Source organism: Balaenoptera ricei, chromosome 1 (genome assembly GCF_028023285.1).
Source record: "Balaenoptera ricei isolate mBalRic1 chromosome 1, mBalRic1.hap2, whole genome shotgun sequence".
Taxonomy (NCBI): domain Eukaryota; kingdom Metazoa; phylum Chordata; class Mammalia; order Artiodactyla; family Balaenopteridae; genus Balaenoptera; species Balaenoptera ricei.
This window is the reverse complement of record NC_082639.1, coordinates 187,234,969-187,257,961: the sequence shown is the minus strand read 5'-3', so window position 1 is coordinate 187,257,961 and position 22,993 is coordinate 187,234,969. Positions and strand designations below refer to the sequence as shown.

At 34.5% G+C, this 22,993-nt stretch overlaps 1 protein-coding gene across 1 annotated transcript; it reads left to right on the top strand.

Annotated features, from left to right (window-relative positions):
- Positions 1–12,805: 12,805 nt before the first annotated feature.
- On the top strand, positions 12,806–19,852 carry LOC132373692 (developmental pluripotency-associated protein 3-like). Its single transcript, XM_059937295.1, has 2 exons — positions 12,806–12,885; positions 19,309–19,852. The coding sequence occupies exons 1-2, from the start codon at positions 12,806–12,808 to the stop codon at positions 19,850–19,852; spliced, it is 624 nt and encodes a 207-aa protein (XP_059793278.1).
- Positions 19,853–22,993: the final 3,141 nt, after the last annotated feature.

The following is a 22,993-nucleotide window of genomic DNA, read 5'->3' as shown; positions in this document are numbered from 1 at the left end:
TTCTCTAATAATTAGTGATGCTGAGCATCTTTTCATGTGCCTTTTAGCAATCTGTATGTCTTCTTTGGAGAAATGTCTATTTAGGTCTTCTGCCCATTTTTTGATTGGGTTTTTTTTTTTTTTTTTTTTTTTGATACTGAACTGTATGAGCTGTTTCTTTATCTTGGGGATTAATCCCTATCGGTCACATCATTTCCAACTATTTTCTCCCATTCTGTGGGTTGTCTTTTCACCTATTTTATGGTTTCCTTTGCTGTGAAAAAGTTTTTAAGTTTAATTTGGTCACATGTGTTTATTTTTGTTTTTATTTCCATTACTCTAGGAGAGTGATCCAAAAAGATATTGCTGCAATTTATGTCAGAGTGTTCTGCCTATGTTTTCCTCTAAGAGTTTTATAGTCTGGGTTACATTTACATTTTTAATCCATTTTAAGCTTATTTTTGTGTGTGGTGTTAGAGAATGTTCTAATTTCATTCTTTTCCATGTAGCTGTCTAGTTTTCCCAGCACCACTTGTAGAAGGGACTGTTTCTTCTCCATTGTATATTCTTGCTTCCACTGTGGTAGATTAATTGACCATAGGTGTGTAGGTTGATTTGGGGGCTTTCTATCCTGTTGCATTGATCTATATGTCTGTTGCACCAGTACTGTTTGTGCCCGTACCATACTGTTTTGATTACTGTAGCTTTGTAGTATAGTCTGAAGTCAGGGAGCCTGATTCCTCCAGCTCCATTTTTCTTTCTCAATATTGCTGTGGCTATTCAGGGTCTTTTGTGTTTCCATTGGAATTTTAACATTTTTTGTTCTAGTTCTGTGAAAAATGCTATTGGTAATTTGATAGGGGTTGCATTGACTCTGTAGATTGCCTTGGGTAGTATAGTCATTTTGACAACATTGATTCTTCCAATCTGAGAGCATGGTATATCTTTCCATCTGTTTGTGTCATCTTCAGTTTCTTTCATCAGTGTCTTATAGTTTTCTGAGTGCAGGTCTTTTATCTCCTTAGGTAGGTTTATTCCTAGGTATTTTATTCTTTTTGATGCAATGGTAAATGGGATTATTTCCTTACACCATGATAAATGGGATTTATCCAGGGATGCATGGATTTTTCAATATCTGAAAATCAATCAGTGTGATACCTCACATTAACAAACTGAAAAATAAAAAAAGAAACATATGATCATTTCAGTAGATGAAGAAAAGGCTTTTGATAAAATTGAGCATCCTTTTATGATAAAAACTCTTCAGAAAGTGGGCACAGAGGGAACATACCTCAACATAATAAAGTCCATATATGACAAACCCATAGCAAACATCATTCTCAATGGTGAAAAACTGAAAGCATTTTCTCTAAGATCAGGAACAAGACAAGAATGTCCATTCTTGCCACTGTTATTCAACATAGTTTTGGAAGTCCTAGCCATGGCAATCAGAAAAGAAAAAGAAATAAAAGGAATCCAAACTGGAAAAGAAGAAGTAAAACTGTCACTGTTTGCAGATGACATGATACTATGCATAGAAAATCCTAAAGATGCTACCAGAAAACTACTATAGCTTATCAATGAACTCAGTACAGTCGCAGAATACAAAATTAATACACAGAAATCTGTTGCATTTCTATACACTAACAACAAAAAGTCAGAAACAGAAATTAAGGAAACAATCCCATTTACCATTGAATCAAAAAGAATAAAATACTGGGAATAAACCTACCTAAAGAGGCAAAAGATCTGTTTGTTTTCTTACTGTTGAGTTTTAAGAATTCTTTATATATTTTTTAATAATAATCCTTTACCAGATGTATCTGTTGCTTGTATTTTCTTCCAGTCTGTGGCTTGCCTTCTCATTCTCTTGATATTGTCTTTTGCAGAGCAGAAGTTTTTAATTTTAATGAAGCCCAACTTATTCATCATTTCTTTCATAGATAGTAACTTTAGTGCTGTATCTAAAAGTCATTGCTATACCCAAGGTCATGTAGGTTTTTTCTGTGCTATATTCCAGTATTTTTATAGTTTTGTGTTTCACATTTAGGCCACGATGCACTTTGTGTTAATTTTTGTGAACAGTTTAGGTCTGTCTAGATTCCTTCTCTTTTTTTTTTTCACATGTATGTCTAATTGTTCCAGCACAATTTGTTGAAATGATTATATTTGCTCCATTATATTGCATTTGCACCTTTGTCAAAAATAAGTTGACCATATATATGTGAGTCTGTTTCTGGGATCTCTCTGTTTGTCTATTCTTTTACCAATACCACAGATTTTAATCACTAGCTTTACGGTAAGTCTTAAAGTTGGGTAATGTCAGTCCTCCAACTTTGTTTTCCTTTTTCAATATTGTGCTGGTCCAAGAGTCTCCAAGTAAACTTTAGAATTACTATGTCAGTGAAATAACTTGCTGGCATTTTGATAGGGGTTACACTGAATCTATAGATCAAGTAGGGAAAAACTGGCATCTTCACAATATTGAATCTTTCTATCAAACATGGAATATCTCTTCATTTATTTAGTTATTTTAAATTATTGATCAGAGTTTTATAGTTTTCCTCATATGGAATTGTAAATATTTTGTTAGATTTATACTTAAGTATTTCTTTTATCTGGGTGCTAATATTAATAGTATTGTGTTTTTAATTTCAAATTCTACTTGTTCTTTCCTGGTATGTAGGAAAGCGATTGACTTATATATATTAACTTTGTATTTTGCAACCTTGCTATTATTATCTATTATTTCTAGAATTTTTGTCAATTCTTTCAATTTTTTTATATAGATGACGATGTCATCTGTGAACAAAGACAGTTTTATTTCTTCCTTCCCAATATATATAATTTTAACACTTTTTTATGTCTCATTGTATTAGCGAGAACTTCTGGTAAGATGTTGAAAAGGAGCGGTGAAAGGGAATATTCATGTCTTGTACCTGATCTTACTGGGGAAGGTTTGGGTTTCTCACTATTAAGTATGATGTTAGCTGAAGGTTTTTTTTTTAAAGATTATTCTTTATCAAGGAATTGAGGGAGTTCCCCTCTATGTCTAGTTTACTTAGAGGTTTTTTTTTTTTTAATCATGAATGTGTGTTGAATTTTGTCAGATGCTTTTCCTGCATCTGTTGATATGATTATGTGTTGTATTTTTTTCTTTTTTAACCTGTTGAAGGTGATGAATTACATTAGTTGATTTTCAAATTTTGAGTCAGCCTTGCATACCTGGGATAAATCCTACTTGGTCATGGAGAATAATTCTTTTTGTACACTCTTGGATTCCATTTGCTGATATTTTGTTGAGGAATTTTTCATGTATGTTCATGAAAGATATTTGTCTGTAGTTTTTTTTTTTTTTTTTTTTTGTAATGTTGTTGTCTAGTTTTAGTGTAAGGGTAATGCTCGCTTCATAGAATGAGTTTGGAAATATGCTCTCTGTTTCTATCCTCTGAAAAGATTGTAAAGACTTAGTATAATTTGTTCCATAAATGTTTGGTGGAATTCACCAATCAACCCAATTAATCCTGGTGCTTTCTGATTTGGAATGTTGTTAATTATTGATTCAATTTCTTTAATAGACATAGACTATTTATATTGTCTATTTCTTCTTGTATGAATTTTGGCAAATTGTGTCTTCCAAGTAATTGGTCCATTTCATCTAGTTTATCAAATTTTGAGGCATAGAATTATTCATAGTATTTTTTATTATCTTTTTAATGTCTATAGGATCTGTAGTGATTTCCCAAAACATTCAGTTTTTCACCATTAATTATGATGTTATCATAGATTTTTAAGATACTGTTTATCAAGTTAAAGTTCCTCTGTATTATCTCTGCTTCTGCTTTCTAGAAAAATTGTGTAGAATTAGTGTTAATTCTTTTTAAAAATTTTTATAGAATTTTCAAGTGAAACAATCTGGGCCTGGGGATTTCATTTTGGGAATTTTTAAATTACAGATGCAATTTTCTTAATAGTTGTAGGACCAAACAGATGATCTCTTTCATATAGGTGAGTTGTGGTGAAATTGAACCATTTTATCTAAGTTGTTAAATTTATGTGTGTAGACGTGCTTGTTGTATTTCCTTATCATCCTTTTGATTTCTGCAGTGTCTGTAAAGACATCCCCTGTTTCCTTCCTAACATTGGTAATTAGTGTCTTCTTTTTCTTTTGTTTACCAGTTTTGCTAGAGATTTGTCAATTTCCTTGATCTTTTTAAAGAACCAGAGCATTGCTTTTTCCTATTGCTTTTCTCTTTTCGATAATTTATTCCTGTTCTTATCTTTTTAGTCATCACTTATGCTCCTTTAGGTTTATTTTGCTCTTCTTTTTCTGGTCTCTTGAAAAAGGGAGACAAGAATATTGATTTTAGGCCTTTTTTTTTTTTGATGTAACTATACAGTGCTATAAATTTCCCTCTCTGCCTTGCTTTAAGTCTATACCACTAATTTTGATATGTTGTAATTTCATTCTCCATAAGCTCAATGTATTATCAGATTCCTCCGACTCTTGTGATTATATTGGTCCCATCCAAATAATCCAAGGTGATCTTCCCATTGCAATATTTTTAATATAATTATATCTGCAAAGTTTAATTTTCTATGTATGGTAACATATTCACAGATTCCAGAGATTAACACTTGGAAACATTTGGGGAGAGGACATTGTCCAATATACCACAATGGATTATAAGACCCTAAGAGCAGGGATCACCCAATAGAATCTAACATCATGGGCTGTTGACCAGGAGCTAGAATCATGGTGGAGACAGAACCACTGCCAAAAACAGCATCTACATAGAGAAGGAGAGGAACAAATACTATGGCTTCTCTCTCTCTCTCTCTCTCTCTCTCCACACTCCAGTCTTTTGTCAACACCTCCTCATGGTGGATCGAGATGGAAGGAAGATTGCACTGGAGCTGAGGGAATGCATTGGATGTGTTAGCCCCCATTGGTATAGAGCCAAACAGTAAGGGAGAAAATACAATATCTCAGTGGAATTCTTTGACTTTGGCAGAGGAATGAAAATATTTTTAAATCACGATAAACCACTTCATAATGCCAGAATAGTTGATGCTATTCTAGAAAGTAAAAGGACACAAAACAATAATGTTTCTAGTTCTTAATGTTTTTTACTACAAAATAATTCTGATGCAAAACGCACTTTGTAAAGGTAATATTTGCTTTAAGAAACCATGGACCATTTAATCAAATATGCTTTTCATTAATAAGAATTCAGTGCACTGGCTAGTCTTTTGAAGGGAATGGTTTTACAAATTTTTGCTGTTTTATGACAGACTCTGTTTCAGCATCACCTCTGTAATCAATGTCCCGAGGTTTAGATGGCCTAAGAGTTTGAAAGCCTGTCATTTAGTTCCTGCTTTTGCTTTCTGGAAGTACTAACCCAATACAAATCAAACTAGACCTCTATTAAATGTGGTGTATCACTGCACTCTGTGTTCTGTGGTAGCCCATTTTAAAATATATGCACAGCTGCAACAGGAACTGGCACCTGCAGCCCATGTAAACTCAGTAGAACGGAATACACTTAAATAGCTGTGTTCAGAGGGTGGAACAAAGAATGGAGGAGCGCTACTTCAGAATGCAAATGAACCTGCAGTCAATCACAGTGGAAAGTGACTTACTTTAGGCAGGCAAATCCAAGGCCTAGAATTAAAATAATTAGCCTTTCTGAAGAATGGCTCTAATTCTGTGTAACAGTCACAGCTTTAATCTGTTAATTTGTTAACAGTTAAATACCATTCCAGAGTTGCTATATATGGGAAAAAATAGTTACTTTATTTATGTAAAATAACTGAGCCTTAAGATGCCACTGTATTGATTATATTGATTGGCCCATATTTGGAACAATAAATTAGAAAACCAGTACATCTAATTTGAAGAGGTATATTTTGAAACTGATGGTTCTTTGGACATATGTCCAGTTACTTGTTTGGCTTACTTCATTTACTCAAAAATGTGCACATTAAAATTATGTCTCTGTGTGTATGTGTTTGAATTTGCAGGGAAATAGCATTATTTTGATTCTGTTATTAAGTATCCCCTCTTTTAGACACTGTATATACCTTATCAATAATTCTTACAATACAAAATGTACAGTGTAAGTATTATATTACAAATGTGGAAATCAAGGTTCTGAAATTAGGTAACAGTAGATAGTATGTATAGTAGGGTGGAGAACTCATGTCTGTTTGCATGGAGGTCTTTTCTTATTTTAAATAAAACACTCATTTTAATGTTTCATTGGTGCAAACTTTTTGTGAGTTTAAACAAGAGTATAGTTTGCCAGATCCAAAGTTAAATTTCTTTCTGCAAAATAAATTGCCATTTGAAATGCTTACTTGGATTTCATTTTAAAGAAGAAATTACTAAAAGTTTATTAAGCAATTTTTACTCACCAAAACCTAATGTATAAATTTTAAAAATAACAGTTGGGCAAGGGTATATTTTCCACAATGAGTTTGTGTAGTATACGTTCTCATCAGAACAGTATACAATAAGTTGGATTAAAAAGTGTTCTCCGAGTAGGCAGCTCAAATTATTTCTTTAAGTAGAGACCCACATTTGAGAACAAATATCTTAATAAATCTCCTACTTATCAAGTTTCTAGATTCTAGAAGGACTTGTATCAAGTTTCAAGGGCAACTAATTTGTACTATGGGGGAAGCAAATCTGGAACGGGAGGGGGAAAGGAGAAGCAAAGTAGCAGAATGCTGTTACATACATGAAACGAGCCCTCCCAGTTTCTCCCAAATTTTCAGTAAAATCTATAATAGGGGAGAAATATGTTTTACATATAAGATTTCTTATAAAAACCAGTGAAAGGCAGAGTCATTGATGTGGGTTAAATAGGCACAAAAGAGACAGAACATGTATGGAGAGAGGGAAAAATCATTTACAGATAACAGATTGGTTGGAAGTAATTCACAGTAGACTGTATAGAAAATTGTCAACTTGATAGCATTGGCTACAAGGTCATAATAATCTAGGCCATATTTAACCTTCTGTCTTCTTTTAGTTACTTTACTTTTCATATTGAACACTAGACATTAAAACCTGTCTTTATGAGAATATGCTTTATTCTTTTATGCATCCATGGCTTTGTATAAGAAGTTCCCGCTCCTGAAATTCTACATCCCCTCCCAGCCCCTTTCCCCATCTCTTCCCCAGAATAACTTCTAATTATCCTTCTAATTTCAACTTTTCCTGAGTGCCAAGTTATTGATTCAACTTCATTTTGAGGGAGTCCTGCCACACCCTGTAGTTAATATCTGTCATCTAATGTTGACATATTTTTATCATCTGTTTACTAATCTATCTCCTGACTTGAACGTAAAAGCTCGAAATCAGGGCCCTGTATTATTACTTATTCAACCATCATTTTTGTTTAACTTAGTTAAACAAAATTTATTTTTACTGTATTTTATTCTCTTTGTAACATGACATATTTCCAGCATGTCGTGACCCTTACGTTTTTAGTTCTAACTCCTCCAGGACAACAAAGACCAGAAAGAAAGAAACCACTGGGTGGCCGCTCAAGCACTGACCTCAGAATTGGTCCCAGAAGTTGAGTGTCCACACCATGAAAAATAAACATACCCCATCACTGTTGACACTAAAAAAAAATCAAACAATTAGTTATTTTTTTCCTTGAGAACTTCTTAACAATGCAATTATTTACCCATCAGAAAAAATCTATGGTATGCCAGCGAATAAACCTGTCAAAAGTAAAAGAGTAATACCCTTTATGGTGTAATTCCTCATTTTGTTAAAATGTTACACTATATAATTTTCTTATAATTCTCAATATTATAGTCTACTTCTTTATGAAATCGAGAAAATAGCTCATAGGAATTTTGAAATATGAGACTGGGCATTCACAAGGACAGTGAAACAAAATCAGTATGATTTCTTTTGGCAACATTTCACAAAGAAATATGTAGAGAAATTCCATAGTGAAGAGATCTTTATTGGTTGCTGAATGCCTTGAGGGGTGCATACAAAATATGGTTTCAATGGCTTCTACTGACTGTGTTATGACCTACAGTTTTTCTGTAAGTGCTCTATGTATATGTGCTTATCATACCTAAGTTGTTTCCTCCTGTACTATAGGAAACATTGGGGAAACAGAGAGAAATTTCTCAATTATATATTTACAAGGTGATGGCCATGGTCTTTAAGTAAATCCCAAGGACACAGTTATTGTAAGATTTATTTTATACTTTTTTTCTGTTTCTTTATTTACTCCAAGGTTCCAATCCCTTCCAGTTTGTCTCTCTTTTTTTAGTTGATTAGAAAGGAAGTAATGGCACATTAGAGACAGAACTCCTTGGAAGGCTATGTAAGAGAGTAACACTGACATGTAGAGAACAGAGCAAGCAGATGGTCACTTCAAAGTCATTTTCAAGTGTGTTTACAAATGCAACAGGGGCTGATTTTATTCTATCATATTTTGGTCTCTAAGTCTTTGAGAAAACTTTTACCTTTCAAGAGAGGTGATAGTTTCTTTAAAACCTGGCACCTACTGCCTCAGTCTCCTTCTATGATATGCCTCACAGTGTTTTGGGACAGGGGTGGGGGACATCTCAAAATCTGGTCCACTGAACACTTGCACCGGAATTGCTTAGAGATTTTGGTATAAATGCACATTTGGGGTCTTATAGCAATTAAATGACAGTCTCTGGGTTTCAACTCCAGAATGTATCTTTTTAACAAGCTCCTTGATGACTGTTGTGTAGTTAGAGAACTACTGGTTTACCAGCACCTTGGCATGAGTTTAATCAATACCTCTTTATTTGCCTGCTCTTTGCTCATGACCAAGCTATTATCACTTATTTTCAAGTTAGTGTCATTATGTAACTATAAAATTCTATATTTTTATATTCTATAAAATATAATGAAAGTATGTGATATAGTTTGTAAATAATTTTAAAAGTGAAAAAAGAAAAAATAAGACTGCAAAATGTTAAGTTCTGACATCATGTTAAATTTCAAATAAGTTTTAATATCCAACAACAGTGGGCCTAGTATATAGGCCCCCAACCTTAGCATAAAACTGGATTGACATGCACTCTATAGGTACCAAGTTCTCCTTATGACACAATACCCATTTTATTCATCAACTCCTTCCAGGTTGCAAATACAAACTGCCTTAGAATCCAGTCCCCAAAATAGATTATTTAGAGCTGGTTTTCCATCTACCACTAAAGTCACTGGTACTGATCCTTTACACCCACCAGACTACAAAATCCCTCCATCCAGTAGACAGTTCTCTCTGGGTGTCAATGGGCACACTGTGTTCTGGACAAATCATCACCCACTGGAACCTATGAAAATTCACCCAAAGTCCCCTCTGAAACGGAAGGTTTGTCAAAAGCAAAATTTTCTAATAACATCAACCACTTTGCAGAATCATCCCTTTGATTTTTTTGCTCTTTCTGAAACTAGGCTTTCTCCTCCACTCCTACCCATTTTGGCAATCAAGAATCCCTATGGCTCACTCAATAAAGTAATTTTATATTATTTTCCCATAATCTCTACCAGTCCTGAATAAGACTGGATGTTTGTCTTGCTCTGAATTATCACTTCCAGATACTTCTGTGATGCACAACACTGGGGGCGGGGGGATGGGGGGGGAGGAAAGGTCCTGGAATTAGATTCATACATTCCTTATGGTCAGTACCTCTAATTCACAGCACCTGGCTTATTTTCACTGTCTCCAGTACTAATACTGTTACCACTTGTGGTGACCTAAAATTCCACGTAGAGAATCTTTCCACACCTCTGGCTTAGTCTCTTAGGTTCCTAACTTCCAATGATGATGGCCTCTCCTCCATTCAGCCACCCTCTCCTAGAAGATTCCATGTAAAATCATTAGTATCATACATGCGTTAAAAGTATTATCACCATCTTTTCCCTCTTCTCCAATCCTTGTCATCATCAGGAAACATGCAAAATGGATTGAATGAAATGTCTACATATTCAGTAAAATGTTAGTAGCAACATTTCCATGAAGTTTAATTAATGACATTTCATAGATTGATATGTCCATTTTTAATATTTTTCTATTCTAAATGTTTTAAAATATGTAAGTTTTCCTTTGCAAGGAAATCGTAGATGCATATATATATATATACTTTTTCATAGCATATAACTATAATGGATTTATTGCTAATGCGTTTAGTGTAGGATGTTCCAACTCATCTAAAACTTTATTAGTAAAGATATTTTTTCATAATTCTATTTCTTCTCATTGATACTTATCATCAAAGAGGTGAAATCAAGAACCACATTAATACTGTTGAGACTGCCACTTTTGGCTATAATAAACTAGCAGGGATGAGATTTACCTTCCAGCCTGAAATAAACAAAAATCAGTGAAATACATGAAACAGTGGTATTTTAGATGCTGGGCATCAGGCAACATAGGAAATCAAGACCTGAGAAAAGGGAAATTTATGATGTTAGACCTACAGTTACCCAGATTATTTTTTGAAAGAGTTTTCAGGACTTACCTTGGGGAGGGGGAGATCCAAGTGAAGCCCAAGTTGCTTTCTATGAGCTGAGGAGACAGAGCTGAGACTCCACGGAGATCAAACTCTGTTGTGCCAGAGTTTGCACAACAGAGTATCAGAGAGGAGAGAGCTGTGCAAAGAGAAAACCCCAGAGATCTGGGGAGGCTGCCCTTCAAAGATAAAGCCTGTATGCAACTGATCGGCACATGCATTGATGACGAGCTGGGGAAAGATGGGTCTGAGAGGATTAAAGGGAACAGTTCCCAGAGCTGGGCCAGGAATAGTGCCTGTTCCCACCACCCACACTAGGAAAACTTGATTCACAGCATGTTGGGGAAAGTATTCAAGAAGATCTTGCTTCAGCTATAGGTAATGATTAGCCCTAGACTGAGTACCTCTCTGGAACTGCCTAAAAAATCCCCAGTGAAATCAAGATGTAAAAGGAGCAGTTTTCCAGTAAATGAACTGTAAAAATAAACCCAAGATTTACAGGAATCACCAGCTCTGCTGTACATATGGCATCAGAGGTCACTTAGCGTCTCTTCCACTGTACTCTATTGGTTGAAGCAATAATAAACTTAAAGCGAGGAGTGTCAAGGAATTTGGGGGCCATATTTTTAAACTACCTCAGTTACATCTCAAGTTCATTTTGTTGTTACTGCATGAATATCACCACTAGATTTACTCAACAAATTACAGAAACCACTTAATGAATTCATGATTCCGAGAAAAAGGGGCTATTATGGTAGGCAGAAGCAAATGGAAGCATTGAGGATTCCACTACACAACAAACAAAAATTTTTAAAAATATATTTTTTATCCATTTAAATTATATATGCAAATGAAATTAGTGAAAGTTCAGATCAAATTGATATGTTTGAGATGTGGGTATAAATATTCCCATTACTTCCATATTTAATTCTCCAGTTTGGCCTGTGGAAAAATCTAGGAAAATTTGATAAAATACTGAAAACGAGTTAGCAGCTGTGGTTGTAGCTTCTGTTCCTATTATAGTATTCCTATTGGATGAAATTAATATACTCATGGAAATTGGTATGCAACAATGAGTCAAGCTAAAATATCTTTTCTGTGATTTTCTACATTGACCACAAAAATCATGTCATTGTCCCAGCCAGCTATTGGTGAATCCTAAATGATCTAAGTATATCAGAATGAAATAGACGCTTATACCACAGTCACCTATAGCAAGAAATGTCTAAGAATTGAAAAGATGATTTATATGCTTTGATCATTCTGAAGTTATTTTTGTATATGGTCTAGTTCTAAATATTTTATATTTTTACCCTACACAGATAATTAAACTGTATTGAGAATGATAACATATTCCTTTTGGTTTGAGTGAATGCATTTGCAAATTAATGTAACTGTGGTAAATTTCCTGCTTTTAAAATCAAAGGCCATGGGCTTCCCTGGTGGCGCAGTTGTTAAGAATCTGCCTGCCAATGCAGGGGACACGGGTTTGAGCCCTGGTCTGGGAAGATCCCACATGCTGTGCAGCAACTAAGCCTGGGAGCCACAGCTACTGAGCCTGCGCTCTAGAGACTGTGAGCCACAACTACTGAGTACGTGTGCCGCAACTACTGAAGCCCGTGCGCCTAGAGCCCATGCTCTGCAACAAAGAGAAGCCACTGCCATGAGAAGCCCATGCACTGCAACTAAGAGTAAACCCCGCTCGCCACAACTAGAGAAAGCCCACGTGCAGCCAAAAATAAAAATAAATAAAATAAATCATTTTTAAAAATACAATTTAAAATCAAAGGCCATGAAAATATTTTAAAGAAATATTACTGTATTATAGAAAAAACAAATTAATAGCTAAGAGTATTCTCTTTTAGATCAATAGAGATACTATACGGATAAATAGACATGTACTTGATTTTAAAACCTTTTAAGTGGGTTTATAAATTTAAGGTAAAGTAGCAGAAATGTCATGAAATGGGAGTGTGTTCCTCTTTTATTTCCATTTAGAATAGACAGCCTTCCATGAAAAACCTTACATATTTTTCTTTGATAAAAACAAGATAATTTATAACCTTAAGGTAACATTATCTTAACAATATGGAATATAGTTTCAAAGATATATTAATAACATTTGCACTATTAATTTTAAAAAGTTTAAATGATCATTTTAAGTCATTCATATTCATCTTAATATTGATTTTGATCTTTCTAATATGGCAACTTAAATTCCATCTATAACTTCTTTGATACAAGGTAGTCAGATTTTCCATGAACCTGGCTGATTCAAGTCGTCCCAGACAGTGAGTTGAAAATGTGTCAAGACTGGAAGCGGGACAGAAAAATCACGCAGACACCTAAAGTGAGCAGTGTTGAAACTCATGGCATATTCAGGTAAGCTGGTTATATTTTTACCTGAGTCTTTATAGAAGAGCTTATGATCAACAACTCATTGCTAATAAGCATACTCTACAAAGAGCAAGGTATTCAAATAAAGCCTGTGAATAGAATATATTTCATTAACTCTAAAATGCAGCCAATTATGTGTCATTATTTCACATACGTTACAAAATGTGCTGCCACTTAAACTGTGTAATGATGCTTTGTCACTGCTTGTATGTTTTCTTTATTTGATTTACATTGGATGTGGTCTTTTATTTGAGTTATTCAGGGTTTTCTGCAAAAATATAAAGAAAATATACATAAAGTAAATTAAGTATTTCTAAAAGGCATGCACAAAGTCCATCTCTTTCAGGTAATTTTCTGACTGATTGCTGATTCTTGTACTTTGCTACCTGTACCATCTTCTGTGCCATCAAGAGCATTGGTGATGCCACATTTACTGAAAGAGTGGAGCTTGTCTCTTTAGGATTTTCCTCCAGGCAACAAGGGAGTAGCTTAAAGATCACTGGATTGAGTTTCAGTTTCAGATGGTCAATCAAACTCACACTCGACTTTCCCAACAATAATCTGCAGAAATTTTACGGAACAGGGAACAGAGTAGCACACACCACACAGCAAACACGGTTCCCATTGTAACTGCCACTTAATGGGGCGTGTTTGGATTAGAGACAAGAGCTGATGTAAGTGAGGGTCACATTAACAAAGGAAAGGTGAAGGGTCCAGAGACTCTCAGCTTAAAATTCTTGCTAGTAAAGTTACACCTGCAGGGGTGTGGATCTACTTCCATTTTAGTGCTGCTCAAGTCATAGATTACACGTTATTTTTTAAAAAACTTAATAACCAGTTTTTAAAACTTGGAAGCATTCTTGAATCAGTACTCAGTACATAGTAACCTCAGGAACATGCTCATTTATCTCCAACTGGGTGCATGGTTTCAGTTAATATTTCAAGAAGTTTAATTCAGGATAAATATTTCCTCACTTTTCCTTAACACTAAAGTCAAGTTGTTGAGCTTTTCTGCCAGTATCTTTGTCTTATTTGGCATGTTTCCATGGTCTGATTAGATCTGCAATTCATGTCTTTCTTTTGTATTGTTATTTAGTCTATTTTTATTTAGATGTATTCACATCTATTTTGAGTTGTTTCTTTTGTCTCAGTTTCTTAAGGTGTTAATCTTTCTTATGTCTGCGTACAGTCACTCATAATAGGCTTTAAAGAAATTTAATAATATTCCATCAAAATTTTCTAACATTTTCTAGTAGGGGTAGAGTGATAAAAGTATAAACCACAGAATCATGTTACTCAAACTAGAAATGATTCATTGCTTTTTAACCCAATATCAAACCCTCACGAAATATAATTATTTCTGTTCCTCACAGTTCTGGACTAAATTAGTAAGATGTAAAACACCAATTTTTAGGTGGTACCCTATCATTTAAAGGGTTTCTCTCTGGCCCTGCCACTTATGGAGGAGGAATCTACGGAGTCAAAGAGATATGTCCACTCTGTTTGGTTCTCTTTGTGTCTTCAATTCTGGTATAAAACTCTGAGTGTCCAAGAATTCGAAACCCTATCCTTGCCTTCTAGGTTGTTATGGAAGTATAATTTTCAAGGTAGGATGATAGAACATATTTCATATAATGCTTTGATGTCTTGATTTGTTTTTGTTTTTGTTTTTTGATTTTCGTATTTTAAATATGGGGTTGGCCAAAAGGTTCGGTTGGTTTTTTCCGTAAGATGGCTCTAGTAGCACTTAGTTATCTTTAACTTCATTCAAAACAATTTTGTTAGATTGTATGTGACAGCTGTCATATCAGCGTGCATTTAGAAAAAGACTTATCAAAATTGGTGAATTTTTGTGTAGCCATTTTAATATTGAAGATGGAAGAAAAAAGGCAACATTTTTGGCATATTATGCTTTATTATTTCAAGAAAGGTAAAAATGCAACTGAAACACAAAAAAGTTTTATGCAGTGTACGGAGAAGGTACTGTGACTGATCGAACATGTCAAAAGTGGTTTGTGAAGTTTCATGCTGGAGATTTCTCGCTGGATGATGTTCCATGGTCGGGTAGGCCAGTTGAAGTTGATAGCTATGAAATCAAGACATTCATTGAGAACAGTCAGTGATATACCACATGGGAGATAGCCAACATACTCAAAATATACAAATCAAGCACTGAAAATCATTTGCACCAGCTTGGTTATGTGAATCACTTTGATGTTCCTGTTCCACATAAGTTAAGCGAAAAAAACCCTCTAGACTGTATTTCCACATGAGATTCTCTACTTAAACGTAATGAAAACATTACATTTTTAAAACAAATTGTGACGGGTGATGAAAAGTGGATACTGTACAATAATGTGGAATGGAAGAGATCGTGGGGCAAGTGAAATGAACCACCACCAACCACACCAAAGGCCAGTCTTCATCCAAAGAAGGTGATGTTGTGTATATGGTGGGATTGGCAGGGAGTCCTCGATTATGAGCTCCTTCCAGAAAACCAAATGATTAATTCCAAGTACTGCTCCCAATGAGACCAATTGAAAGCAGCACTCAATGAAAAGCATCTGGAATTAATCAACAGAAAATGCATAATCTTGCATCAGGATAATGCAAGACCGCATGGTTTTTTTTGTTTTTTTTTATTAGCCATTTGCATATATTCCTTGGCACCATGTCTGTCCATCTTTTGCTTGCTTTTTTTTTTTTTAACGTTTTTATTGGAGTATAATTGCTTTACAATGGTGTGTTAGTTTCTGCTTTATAACAAAGTGAATCAGTTATACATATACATATATTCCCATATCTCTTCCCTCTTGCGTCTCCCTCCCTTCCACCCTCCCTATCCCATCCTTCTAGCTGGTCACAAAGCACCGAGCTGATCTCCCTGTGCTATGCCACTGCTTCCCACTAGCTATCTATTTTACATTTGGTAGTGTATATATGTCCATGTCACTCTCTCACTTCATCCCAGCTTACCCTTCACCCTCCCCGTGTCCTCAAGTCCATTCTCTAGTAGGTCTGTGTCTTTATTCCCATCTTGCCCCTAGGTTCTTCATGACCTTTTTTTTTTTTTTGATTCCATATATATGTGTTAGGTTTTAATTAGATTACTTTAAAATGCACAACAGTGAGAATTTCTGAATGTTTTATTAAAATGATAAAATTTTATTTACAAAGAGCAAACTCTAGTCACTAAATAACATTTGTGAATTGAAATTATTTTTGCTATTAGGCTTAAAACTTTAAGCGACCTTTTTTTCCCTCAGTTTGTGAATCATTTGTTCAATTTTGGAAAAAAAAGATCAATAGCACAAATACACTCATATTTACTTTACTGTATTTTGTAGATTTAAGTTTGATAGCTTGAGGGTGTTTTATATTTTTATATCTTCTGAATGTATAAAACAGTGACCTATAGTTTTGAACTCCTGATATACCACAAGATAATCTTTTCCCTTGATCTTTAACTTTGTGGTAAATACAGATATTTTTCTTAATCGTAATTGATATATCTCCTACTCTACCATGATGAAGAACTTAATTCTCCTTCATTTTAATTTACAATACAGTCAGAACAATCAATATTTGCTGAAAAACTTGTAATTAATTTTCTTCTTCATTTTAAATTTTCAGTGGACAAAAAGTAATTCGAGAGTTCTTATAATAGAATTTTGCATGAAAAGAACTTTTTTTTTTATAGCACATCATTACAATGTGCAAAGCAGTCTCTTTTACAATCCTATGGGTCAATTACACTTTTTTTTTTTTTTTTTTTTTTGCAGATGCAGAAAATGAGATTCAGAGCGAATAGATATTGGGACTATAATTCAAATTTTAGATATTTGTCTGTAGATTATAAAAGTATTTCTTTTGTGCAGTAGCTACCTTTGCAGAGTCTTAAAACAATCTTCAGGTACTTCAGGTGGCTGTTCAAAAGTTCAGGGTTGTTACTAGGGCAGAATAGATGTGTATGAAAAGGATACTAGGTAACTTTTTTATTACTTTTTTTTTTTTTAATTGGAGTATAGTTGATTTACAATGTTGTGTTAGTTTCAGGCTTACAGCAAAGTGAATCTGTTATACATTTACTCCACTCCACTCCATATTATTATACATTTATATCCACTCTTTCTTTTAGATTCTTTTCCATATAGGCCATTACAGAATATTGATTTGAGTTCCCTGTGCTATACAGTAGGTCCTTATTAGTTATCTGTTTTATATATAGTAGTGTGTATATGTCAATCCCAATCTTCCAATTTATCCCTCCCCCTCTTACCCTCTGGTAACTATAAGTTTATTTTCCACAACTGTAACATTATTTCTGTTTTGTAGATAAGTTCATTTGTACCCCCTTCTCTTTTTAGATTCCACATATAAGTGATATCATATGATGTTTGTCTTTCTCTGACTTACTTCACTCAGTATGACAATCTACAAGTCCATCCATGTTGCTGCATATGGCATTATTTCATTATTTTTTATGAAGATCGACAACCAGGTTCAATGCCTTCCAGTTGGCAACTAAGCCCAAGAACAAAAACAACAACAGTAAAACTGTAGGACTGGTTTGATGAGGAAACCACTGCCCTTCTCACTGACTACTGAGTGCCACAAGTTGCTCCCTGCTGGAAACACACCCTATAGACTTTCCTGCTACAATGGAAGAAGCAAGAATGCCACTACACAGATTTCTTTCATCAAGAACTCCAGGATGAGGGAAATCTATGTGAATTATATCTCCTGGAGTGTTCAGAATTGAGGTCCTTTTTAGCTCCAAAATCAAGCTAAGTATGATTGGCAAAGCCTTGACACATAACTTGAACCCCTTAGCTGTAAGGGCTGAGGAGGGAGTATATGGCATTTTCACATTCTATGGTGAGTCAGATCTATAACTGAGATCATAAGATGTAGACAGAGGTGGGTCCAGTTATTATTTCTGGGGTTTCTTGAGTAGTAGTAGTAGTAGTGGTGGTGGTAATAATAATAAGAAGAAGATATAAAATTAGATGTAAGAACTTTAAATGGGTCTGAATAGAAGTGGTTAAAGATGAAGTCTTTACCTAGATATGTATTATAGGAGAAAGACATTGTCTTCTGAAACTAAGTTTGACATTAGCTGTAGATATTTGTGGTTTTTCTTTGTCAGATTAAAAAATGTCCCTTCTATTCCAAGTTTGCTGAGAATTTTGTTTTAAATCATGAATGGATGCTGAATGTTGGCAAATACTTTTTCCTCACCTATTGGTATGATCCTTTGTTTTTGTCTTTGTTAACTGTCTTAAGATAATGAATTACACTGATTAGTTTTCAAATGTTGAACTAGCCTTGCATTCCTAACATAACTCTCCTGATTGTGCTTTTTTTGTTTGTTTTTATATATTATTTAAATTTGCTAGTATTTCATTAAGAAATTTTACATGTTTTTATGTCATATTGTTCTTTATATTATTATGATTTCTGTCTTGTGTGTCAAAAGATGCTGGACTCCTCAAGTGAATTGAGAGTGGCTGCTGTCTCTTAAATTTTCTGGAAGACATTTTTAAGAACTGGCATTAATTCTTCCTTAAATGTTTGGTGTAATTCACCAGTGAAGCCATCTATGCCTGACATTTTCTTTTTCAGAAAGGTTTTAGCTACAAATTTAGCAATGAACTATGGAAATGATCTCTGAAAGTATAGTCTTGTAGCTACAAATTTAGTACTACTCATGTTATCTATTTCTTCTAGGGTGAGTTTAGGTAATTTGAGTCTTTCAAGGAATTGGTCCATTTCATCTAAGTCGTCAAGTAATAATACTATACATTTCCCTCCCATCTTGATGTAAGTGTATTCTTCAGATCTGATAGGTTGTCTTTTCATTTTCATTTAGTTCAAAATGTTTTCTATTTTTCTTTGAGACTTCTGCTTTGGTCAGTGTAGTATTTCGTAGAGTTTTGCTTGCTTTTTAAACTATTTGTAGGTGTATCTGATATCCTGCTATTTTTTTTTTATGTTTAATGCTCTTTTTGTCAGAGAATATTGTCTGAGTAATTTTAATTCTTTGAAATTCAATAAGATTTGTTTAGTGACCTAGAATATGATCTAGCTTGGTAGACAAGGGCATTGCTAAATCACGTGGGTCAAGTCTTCCTTGTGTGTTACAGTTTTATGATGTGGAGGATATTTAGAATCCGGGTATTCTGCCTCTAAATGCCAGTAATTCATAACAATTATTTTGCAACCAAGTTTTCCTCAGAAATTTTTAGATGCCCGTTGGGGGCAGCAATGCTTCTTATTGAAAATAACTAATTTAAAGAATCATGGGTTGGATTCTTCTCTCACCTCCGTGTGTCAGCTTGGATTTTTCTCCCTCTTTCTTAGCTCTGTAGTTCTTCCAGTCTACTTTGTAGCAATTTGATTCTAAAGCATCACCTTCCACTGGAACCCAAAGGTCTGGAGGAGCTTCAAGCTCCCAGTGGGTTCATCTGAGGTTAACCCAACCTGGAGCCTGGAGTCTCCTCAAATGTCCATTGATGAAAATTCCCAGGCAATTCCAGTTGCCTCTCAAACTATGTCTGAAGTGTTAATAAAGAACCTCAGTAACTTGACGCTCAACCCTAGTATCAAATTGCCCTTCATTCTACCAGAATGTCTACCTCAACCGACTGGGCGGTTACTTGGTGAAAACATACCCTGTAGGAGAGGGGTGACGACCATGTTAACTGATCAGAGAGATAAGATGGAGCGGCTGATTCAATCTATTAAAAAGCGCTACTGCAAAGGAGTTTCTCGGTCTGACTCTCAAAGAGAACCACTGCAGAACGACGTTGAGACTCCCTCAAGAGTGCAAAGATTTAGATGCAGCTGTCATTTTTGCCGGTCTCATAGAGATCCTTCTGAGGATAATTATGAGAATTATTACACCAATAAGTATTACAGTAATTATGACACGGAGTCGGATGAGCCATAAACCTCATTCTTGTACTATTTTTTCTTACTGGTAATTTTAGGATCATTATGAAGCAGCTTGGGAAAGATTGTGTACCAATATTTTGATAACCTATATTATAAGTTCTGTGATGTCTTTTTTTCTTGCATCTCTTTTCTACCTTAATACAGTAACTTATAAGGAATCTACGTAGCTTGCATTTAATGACTTGAATATACTTTAGTTCCACTTTGTGAAACAAATTAACTTGTGTGGAAGGAAATGTGAAGAAAACATTGAGTGGCTTGGCCACAGCATTGTTAGAACAGCATGTTGAATTGTAATAAAAATTTTTGATGTCCTGTTTCAAAAAAAAAGAAACATGAATATTACAATTATTTCATAAATTAGGTATTTTAGATTTACTTGTTCTCAATCCTATTTAAACCATCATAAAATGTGATAATTATTAATTCATTTTACTTTAGTCAAATGTTAAAAATGTAAAATTCAGGATAAAATTACTTAGTAAATTGGTGTTTTAATGTAGTGTTCTGTCTCTGTGAACATGTGTGTGTATGTATGTGTGTGTGTGTACACTAGTATATGTTAATCATTGTCCATATTGGATACTTTGTTTTTTCTTTCATTGTATTCATCTATATTTGCAGAATTAATAACATCTGCACAAAAATTGCAAAGAAATTCCTTCCTCATATTTATAACTTTTATTGTGATGAAATTGATGTGGATCCCTTAAAGGAAATAATTACTTCTTAGTTTTTATCCAAGGGAATGTGGCCTGAGCAAGTGTCTCTTGATTGGTGGTGGTGGACGAAGTGTGAGCCTTTTGAAAATCACTTAATAATGATAGCTTTTGAGGTAGCAATTTCGACCACCTGCACTGGACCATCTGGACCCATCATTATTTCTGCTCTGTGAAGTAGGTTATTATGGTTCACACAAACACATTTCTGTTTTTTCATAACTAGAACAGTTCACCTGGGACAAAAAATAGGAGAAATCTACTGTACAAAAATCCTTCATGCAGAGAGGATAACTTGATTAAGTATTATTATTAATGGAATTTAAAATTTTTTCTCTTATTTTTCTGTCCAATAAATTCTGTTCCTATTTCCTTTACTGATGTAGAGAACTGTGATTTGAAAAGTCACAAACAGTTCATCCCTTGGTTGACATAAGTACACCTTCATAGCTTGTTGTATCAACTCTGTACTCATAGAGTTGGTAATAACTATTTGTAACTGATTGATAATAAGTGATAGAGATATTTTTTGGTAACTTTCTTAAATTTAAACTACATAAAGTAGTGTAAGAACAAGGTCCCTGGTGAATATATAAATTATTTTTTAAAAAATAGGATCAATTGAACCACTTTTTCTCAACTTCTCTAATAAATCAAACAACCCAAATCAACATTATTATGTCAAATTCTTCTTTGCACTCCAATAAATATCAGCACATTCCACAAAACCAATTAGTAGTAATAGTATTACTCCTACTAAAACGTACTTTCTTGAGGGCTTGCTTTGTGCTAGATACAATGCTTTATTATCTAATTTAATTTAATCTTCCCGATAAAACATGGGTTGATGCTATTTCTAGCAAATGGAAGACCTAGAAACTGTCTCAAAATTTCCATTCTTCAATAATTCCATTTTATTCTCAAAGAGTAGAAATTAGTCTAGATTAGGAGGTTGTGAGTATGAAAAGTATATCCAAGGAAGTGATTACAGAATGTGCAAAGTATGAACGCAGCCTGGCTTCTTTACTTGTCCACAAGGAGATCTATAAATGGTTAGAGGATAAAATTCAAAGAACACAGTTACAAAGAGTGAAGCTGTGTTGATACTTAGGGGTGAAATCAGGGAGGGCTTTGCAAATGACACTGAGCAGTCTGGACTTACCCATGAGAGCATCAGGGAATCACTGAAGGATTTAAGGCAGACAAATAATAGCCTTATAATGCTTAAGAAAATTTTATTCTGCTTTTATGCTTAACGTATTATAAGACTGTAAGACTGGAAACAGAATGACCATTTATGAAACTGACCCTATATTAAAGTTGCTTGATGGCCATGTCCTGCATTTGAATCATAGAATCACAGCATCTTTTGTGGTTTAGTAGAAAGTAAAATTTAACAATAACACCCCAGTTTCTGGATAGGAGATTTGACAATTTCTGTTTGTTGCTTTGTCAAGGGCTTAAGTAACCTGAGAAAAATTTGGAGGGCACTGCAGTTTGAAGACTTTGGATAAATTTATCTACATTATACTTCTTCCTCTTGTGTAGAACTCTAGGCTGTGACCAGTTTCTGCATACAGCTTTCTTTCAGAACGTCTTTCCCTATGAGAACTTAACTATGTGAAAGTCCAGTTTTCCTCTGGGTCCATGCCCCCATTCCTTTAAGGAAGAAAATCCTTCCCACTCTCCTTTATCTGCTTCCTGCTTGGGGAAGGCAGCAGGTAAACCCTACTTCATCCAGTATTGTTGATTGTGTAAGTGTGTCTGTTCTACAGCATGAAAGAATTCAAGTCTTGTCCCCATTTGCCTGTGCTTTGTCTGTTCTTAACACCTGACCATGCCTATCAAGCCTCTGTGTTAGTGGAATTCTTGTAGTCTTTCCAGTTATTTTTCTGGGGCATTGCTCTTCATCAGGAGGGTAAATTGTGACTCAGTCTTGTCATGATTTTTGTAGCTTTGTCTGATATATACCATGCAAAATGTATCTAGTTACAAGCAGCTGTGCAGATTTGTCCATTTTTTGTACATAATGTGAGTCATTTAATGGAGATAAGAATTTGAGAGGTACAACTAGCACTTAAAACCAAGGCATTACACTATTCAGAACTTTCCCCCCCTATACTTTCAATGTCTTCTTTTCCACTGTTTTCTTCTGTTCAGCTCACAGACATATACAAAATTTCTCTATCTGAAGATCTTAGTTCTATATTGGCCTTGTGATCCTACTTTTCCATCTTTCTTCATTATTTCATCACCAAGATTCTTCAAAACATAGTGTCAATTCCATACGTCTGTTCAATGATCTCATCTTCATTTTTCTACCCACGAATACCAGAAATCTACCCAATAATTCCATTGAATACTATCCCCAAGGCAACCATAACATCCACTTCTTGTTTTTGTTCAGTCTGATTCAT

Bases quoted from the DNA above. Each gene is read 5' to 3' on its own strand.
- LOC132373692 (XM_059937295.1), top strand. From the start codon at position 12,806: ATGTGTCAAGACTGGAAGCGGGACAGAAAAATCACGCAGACACCTAAA. The intron at 12,886-19,308 runs GTAAGCTGGTTA...TTGATTCTAAAG, and splicing joins GAAACTCATGGCATATTCAG to CATCACCTTCCACTGGAACC.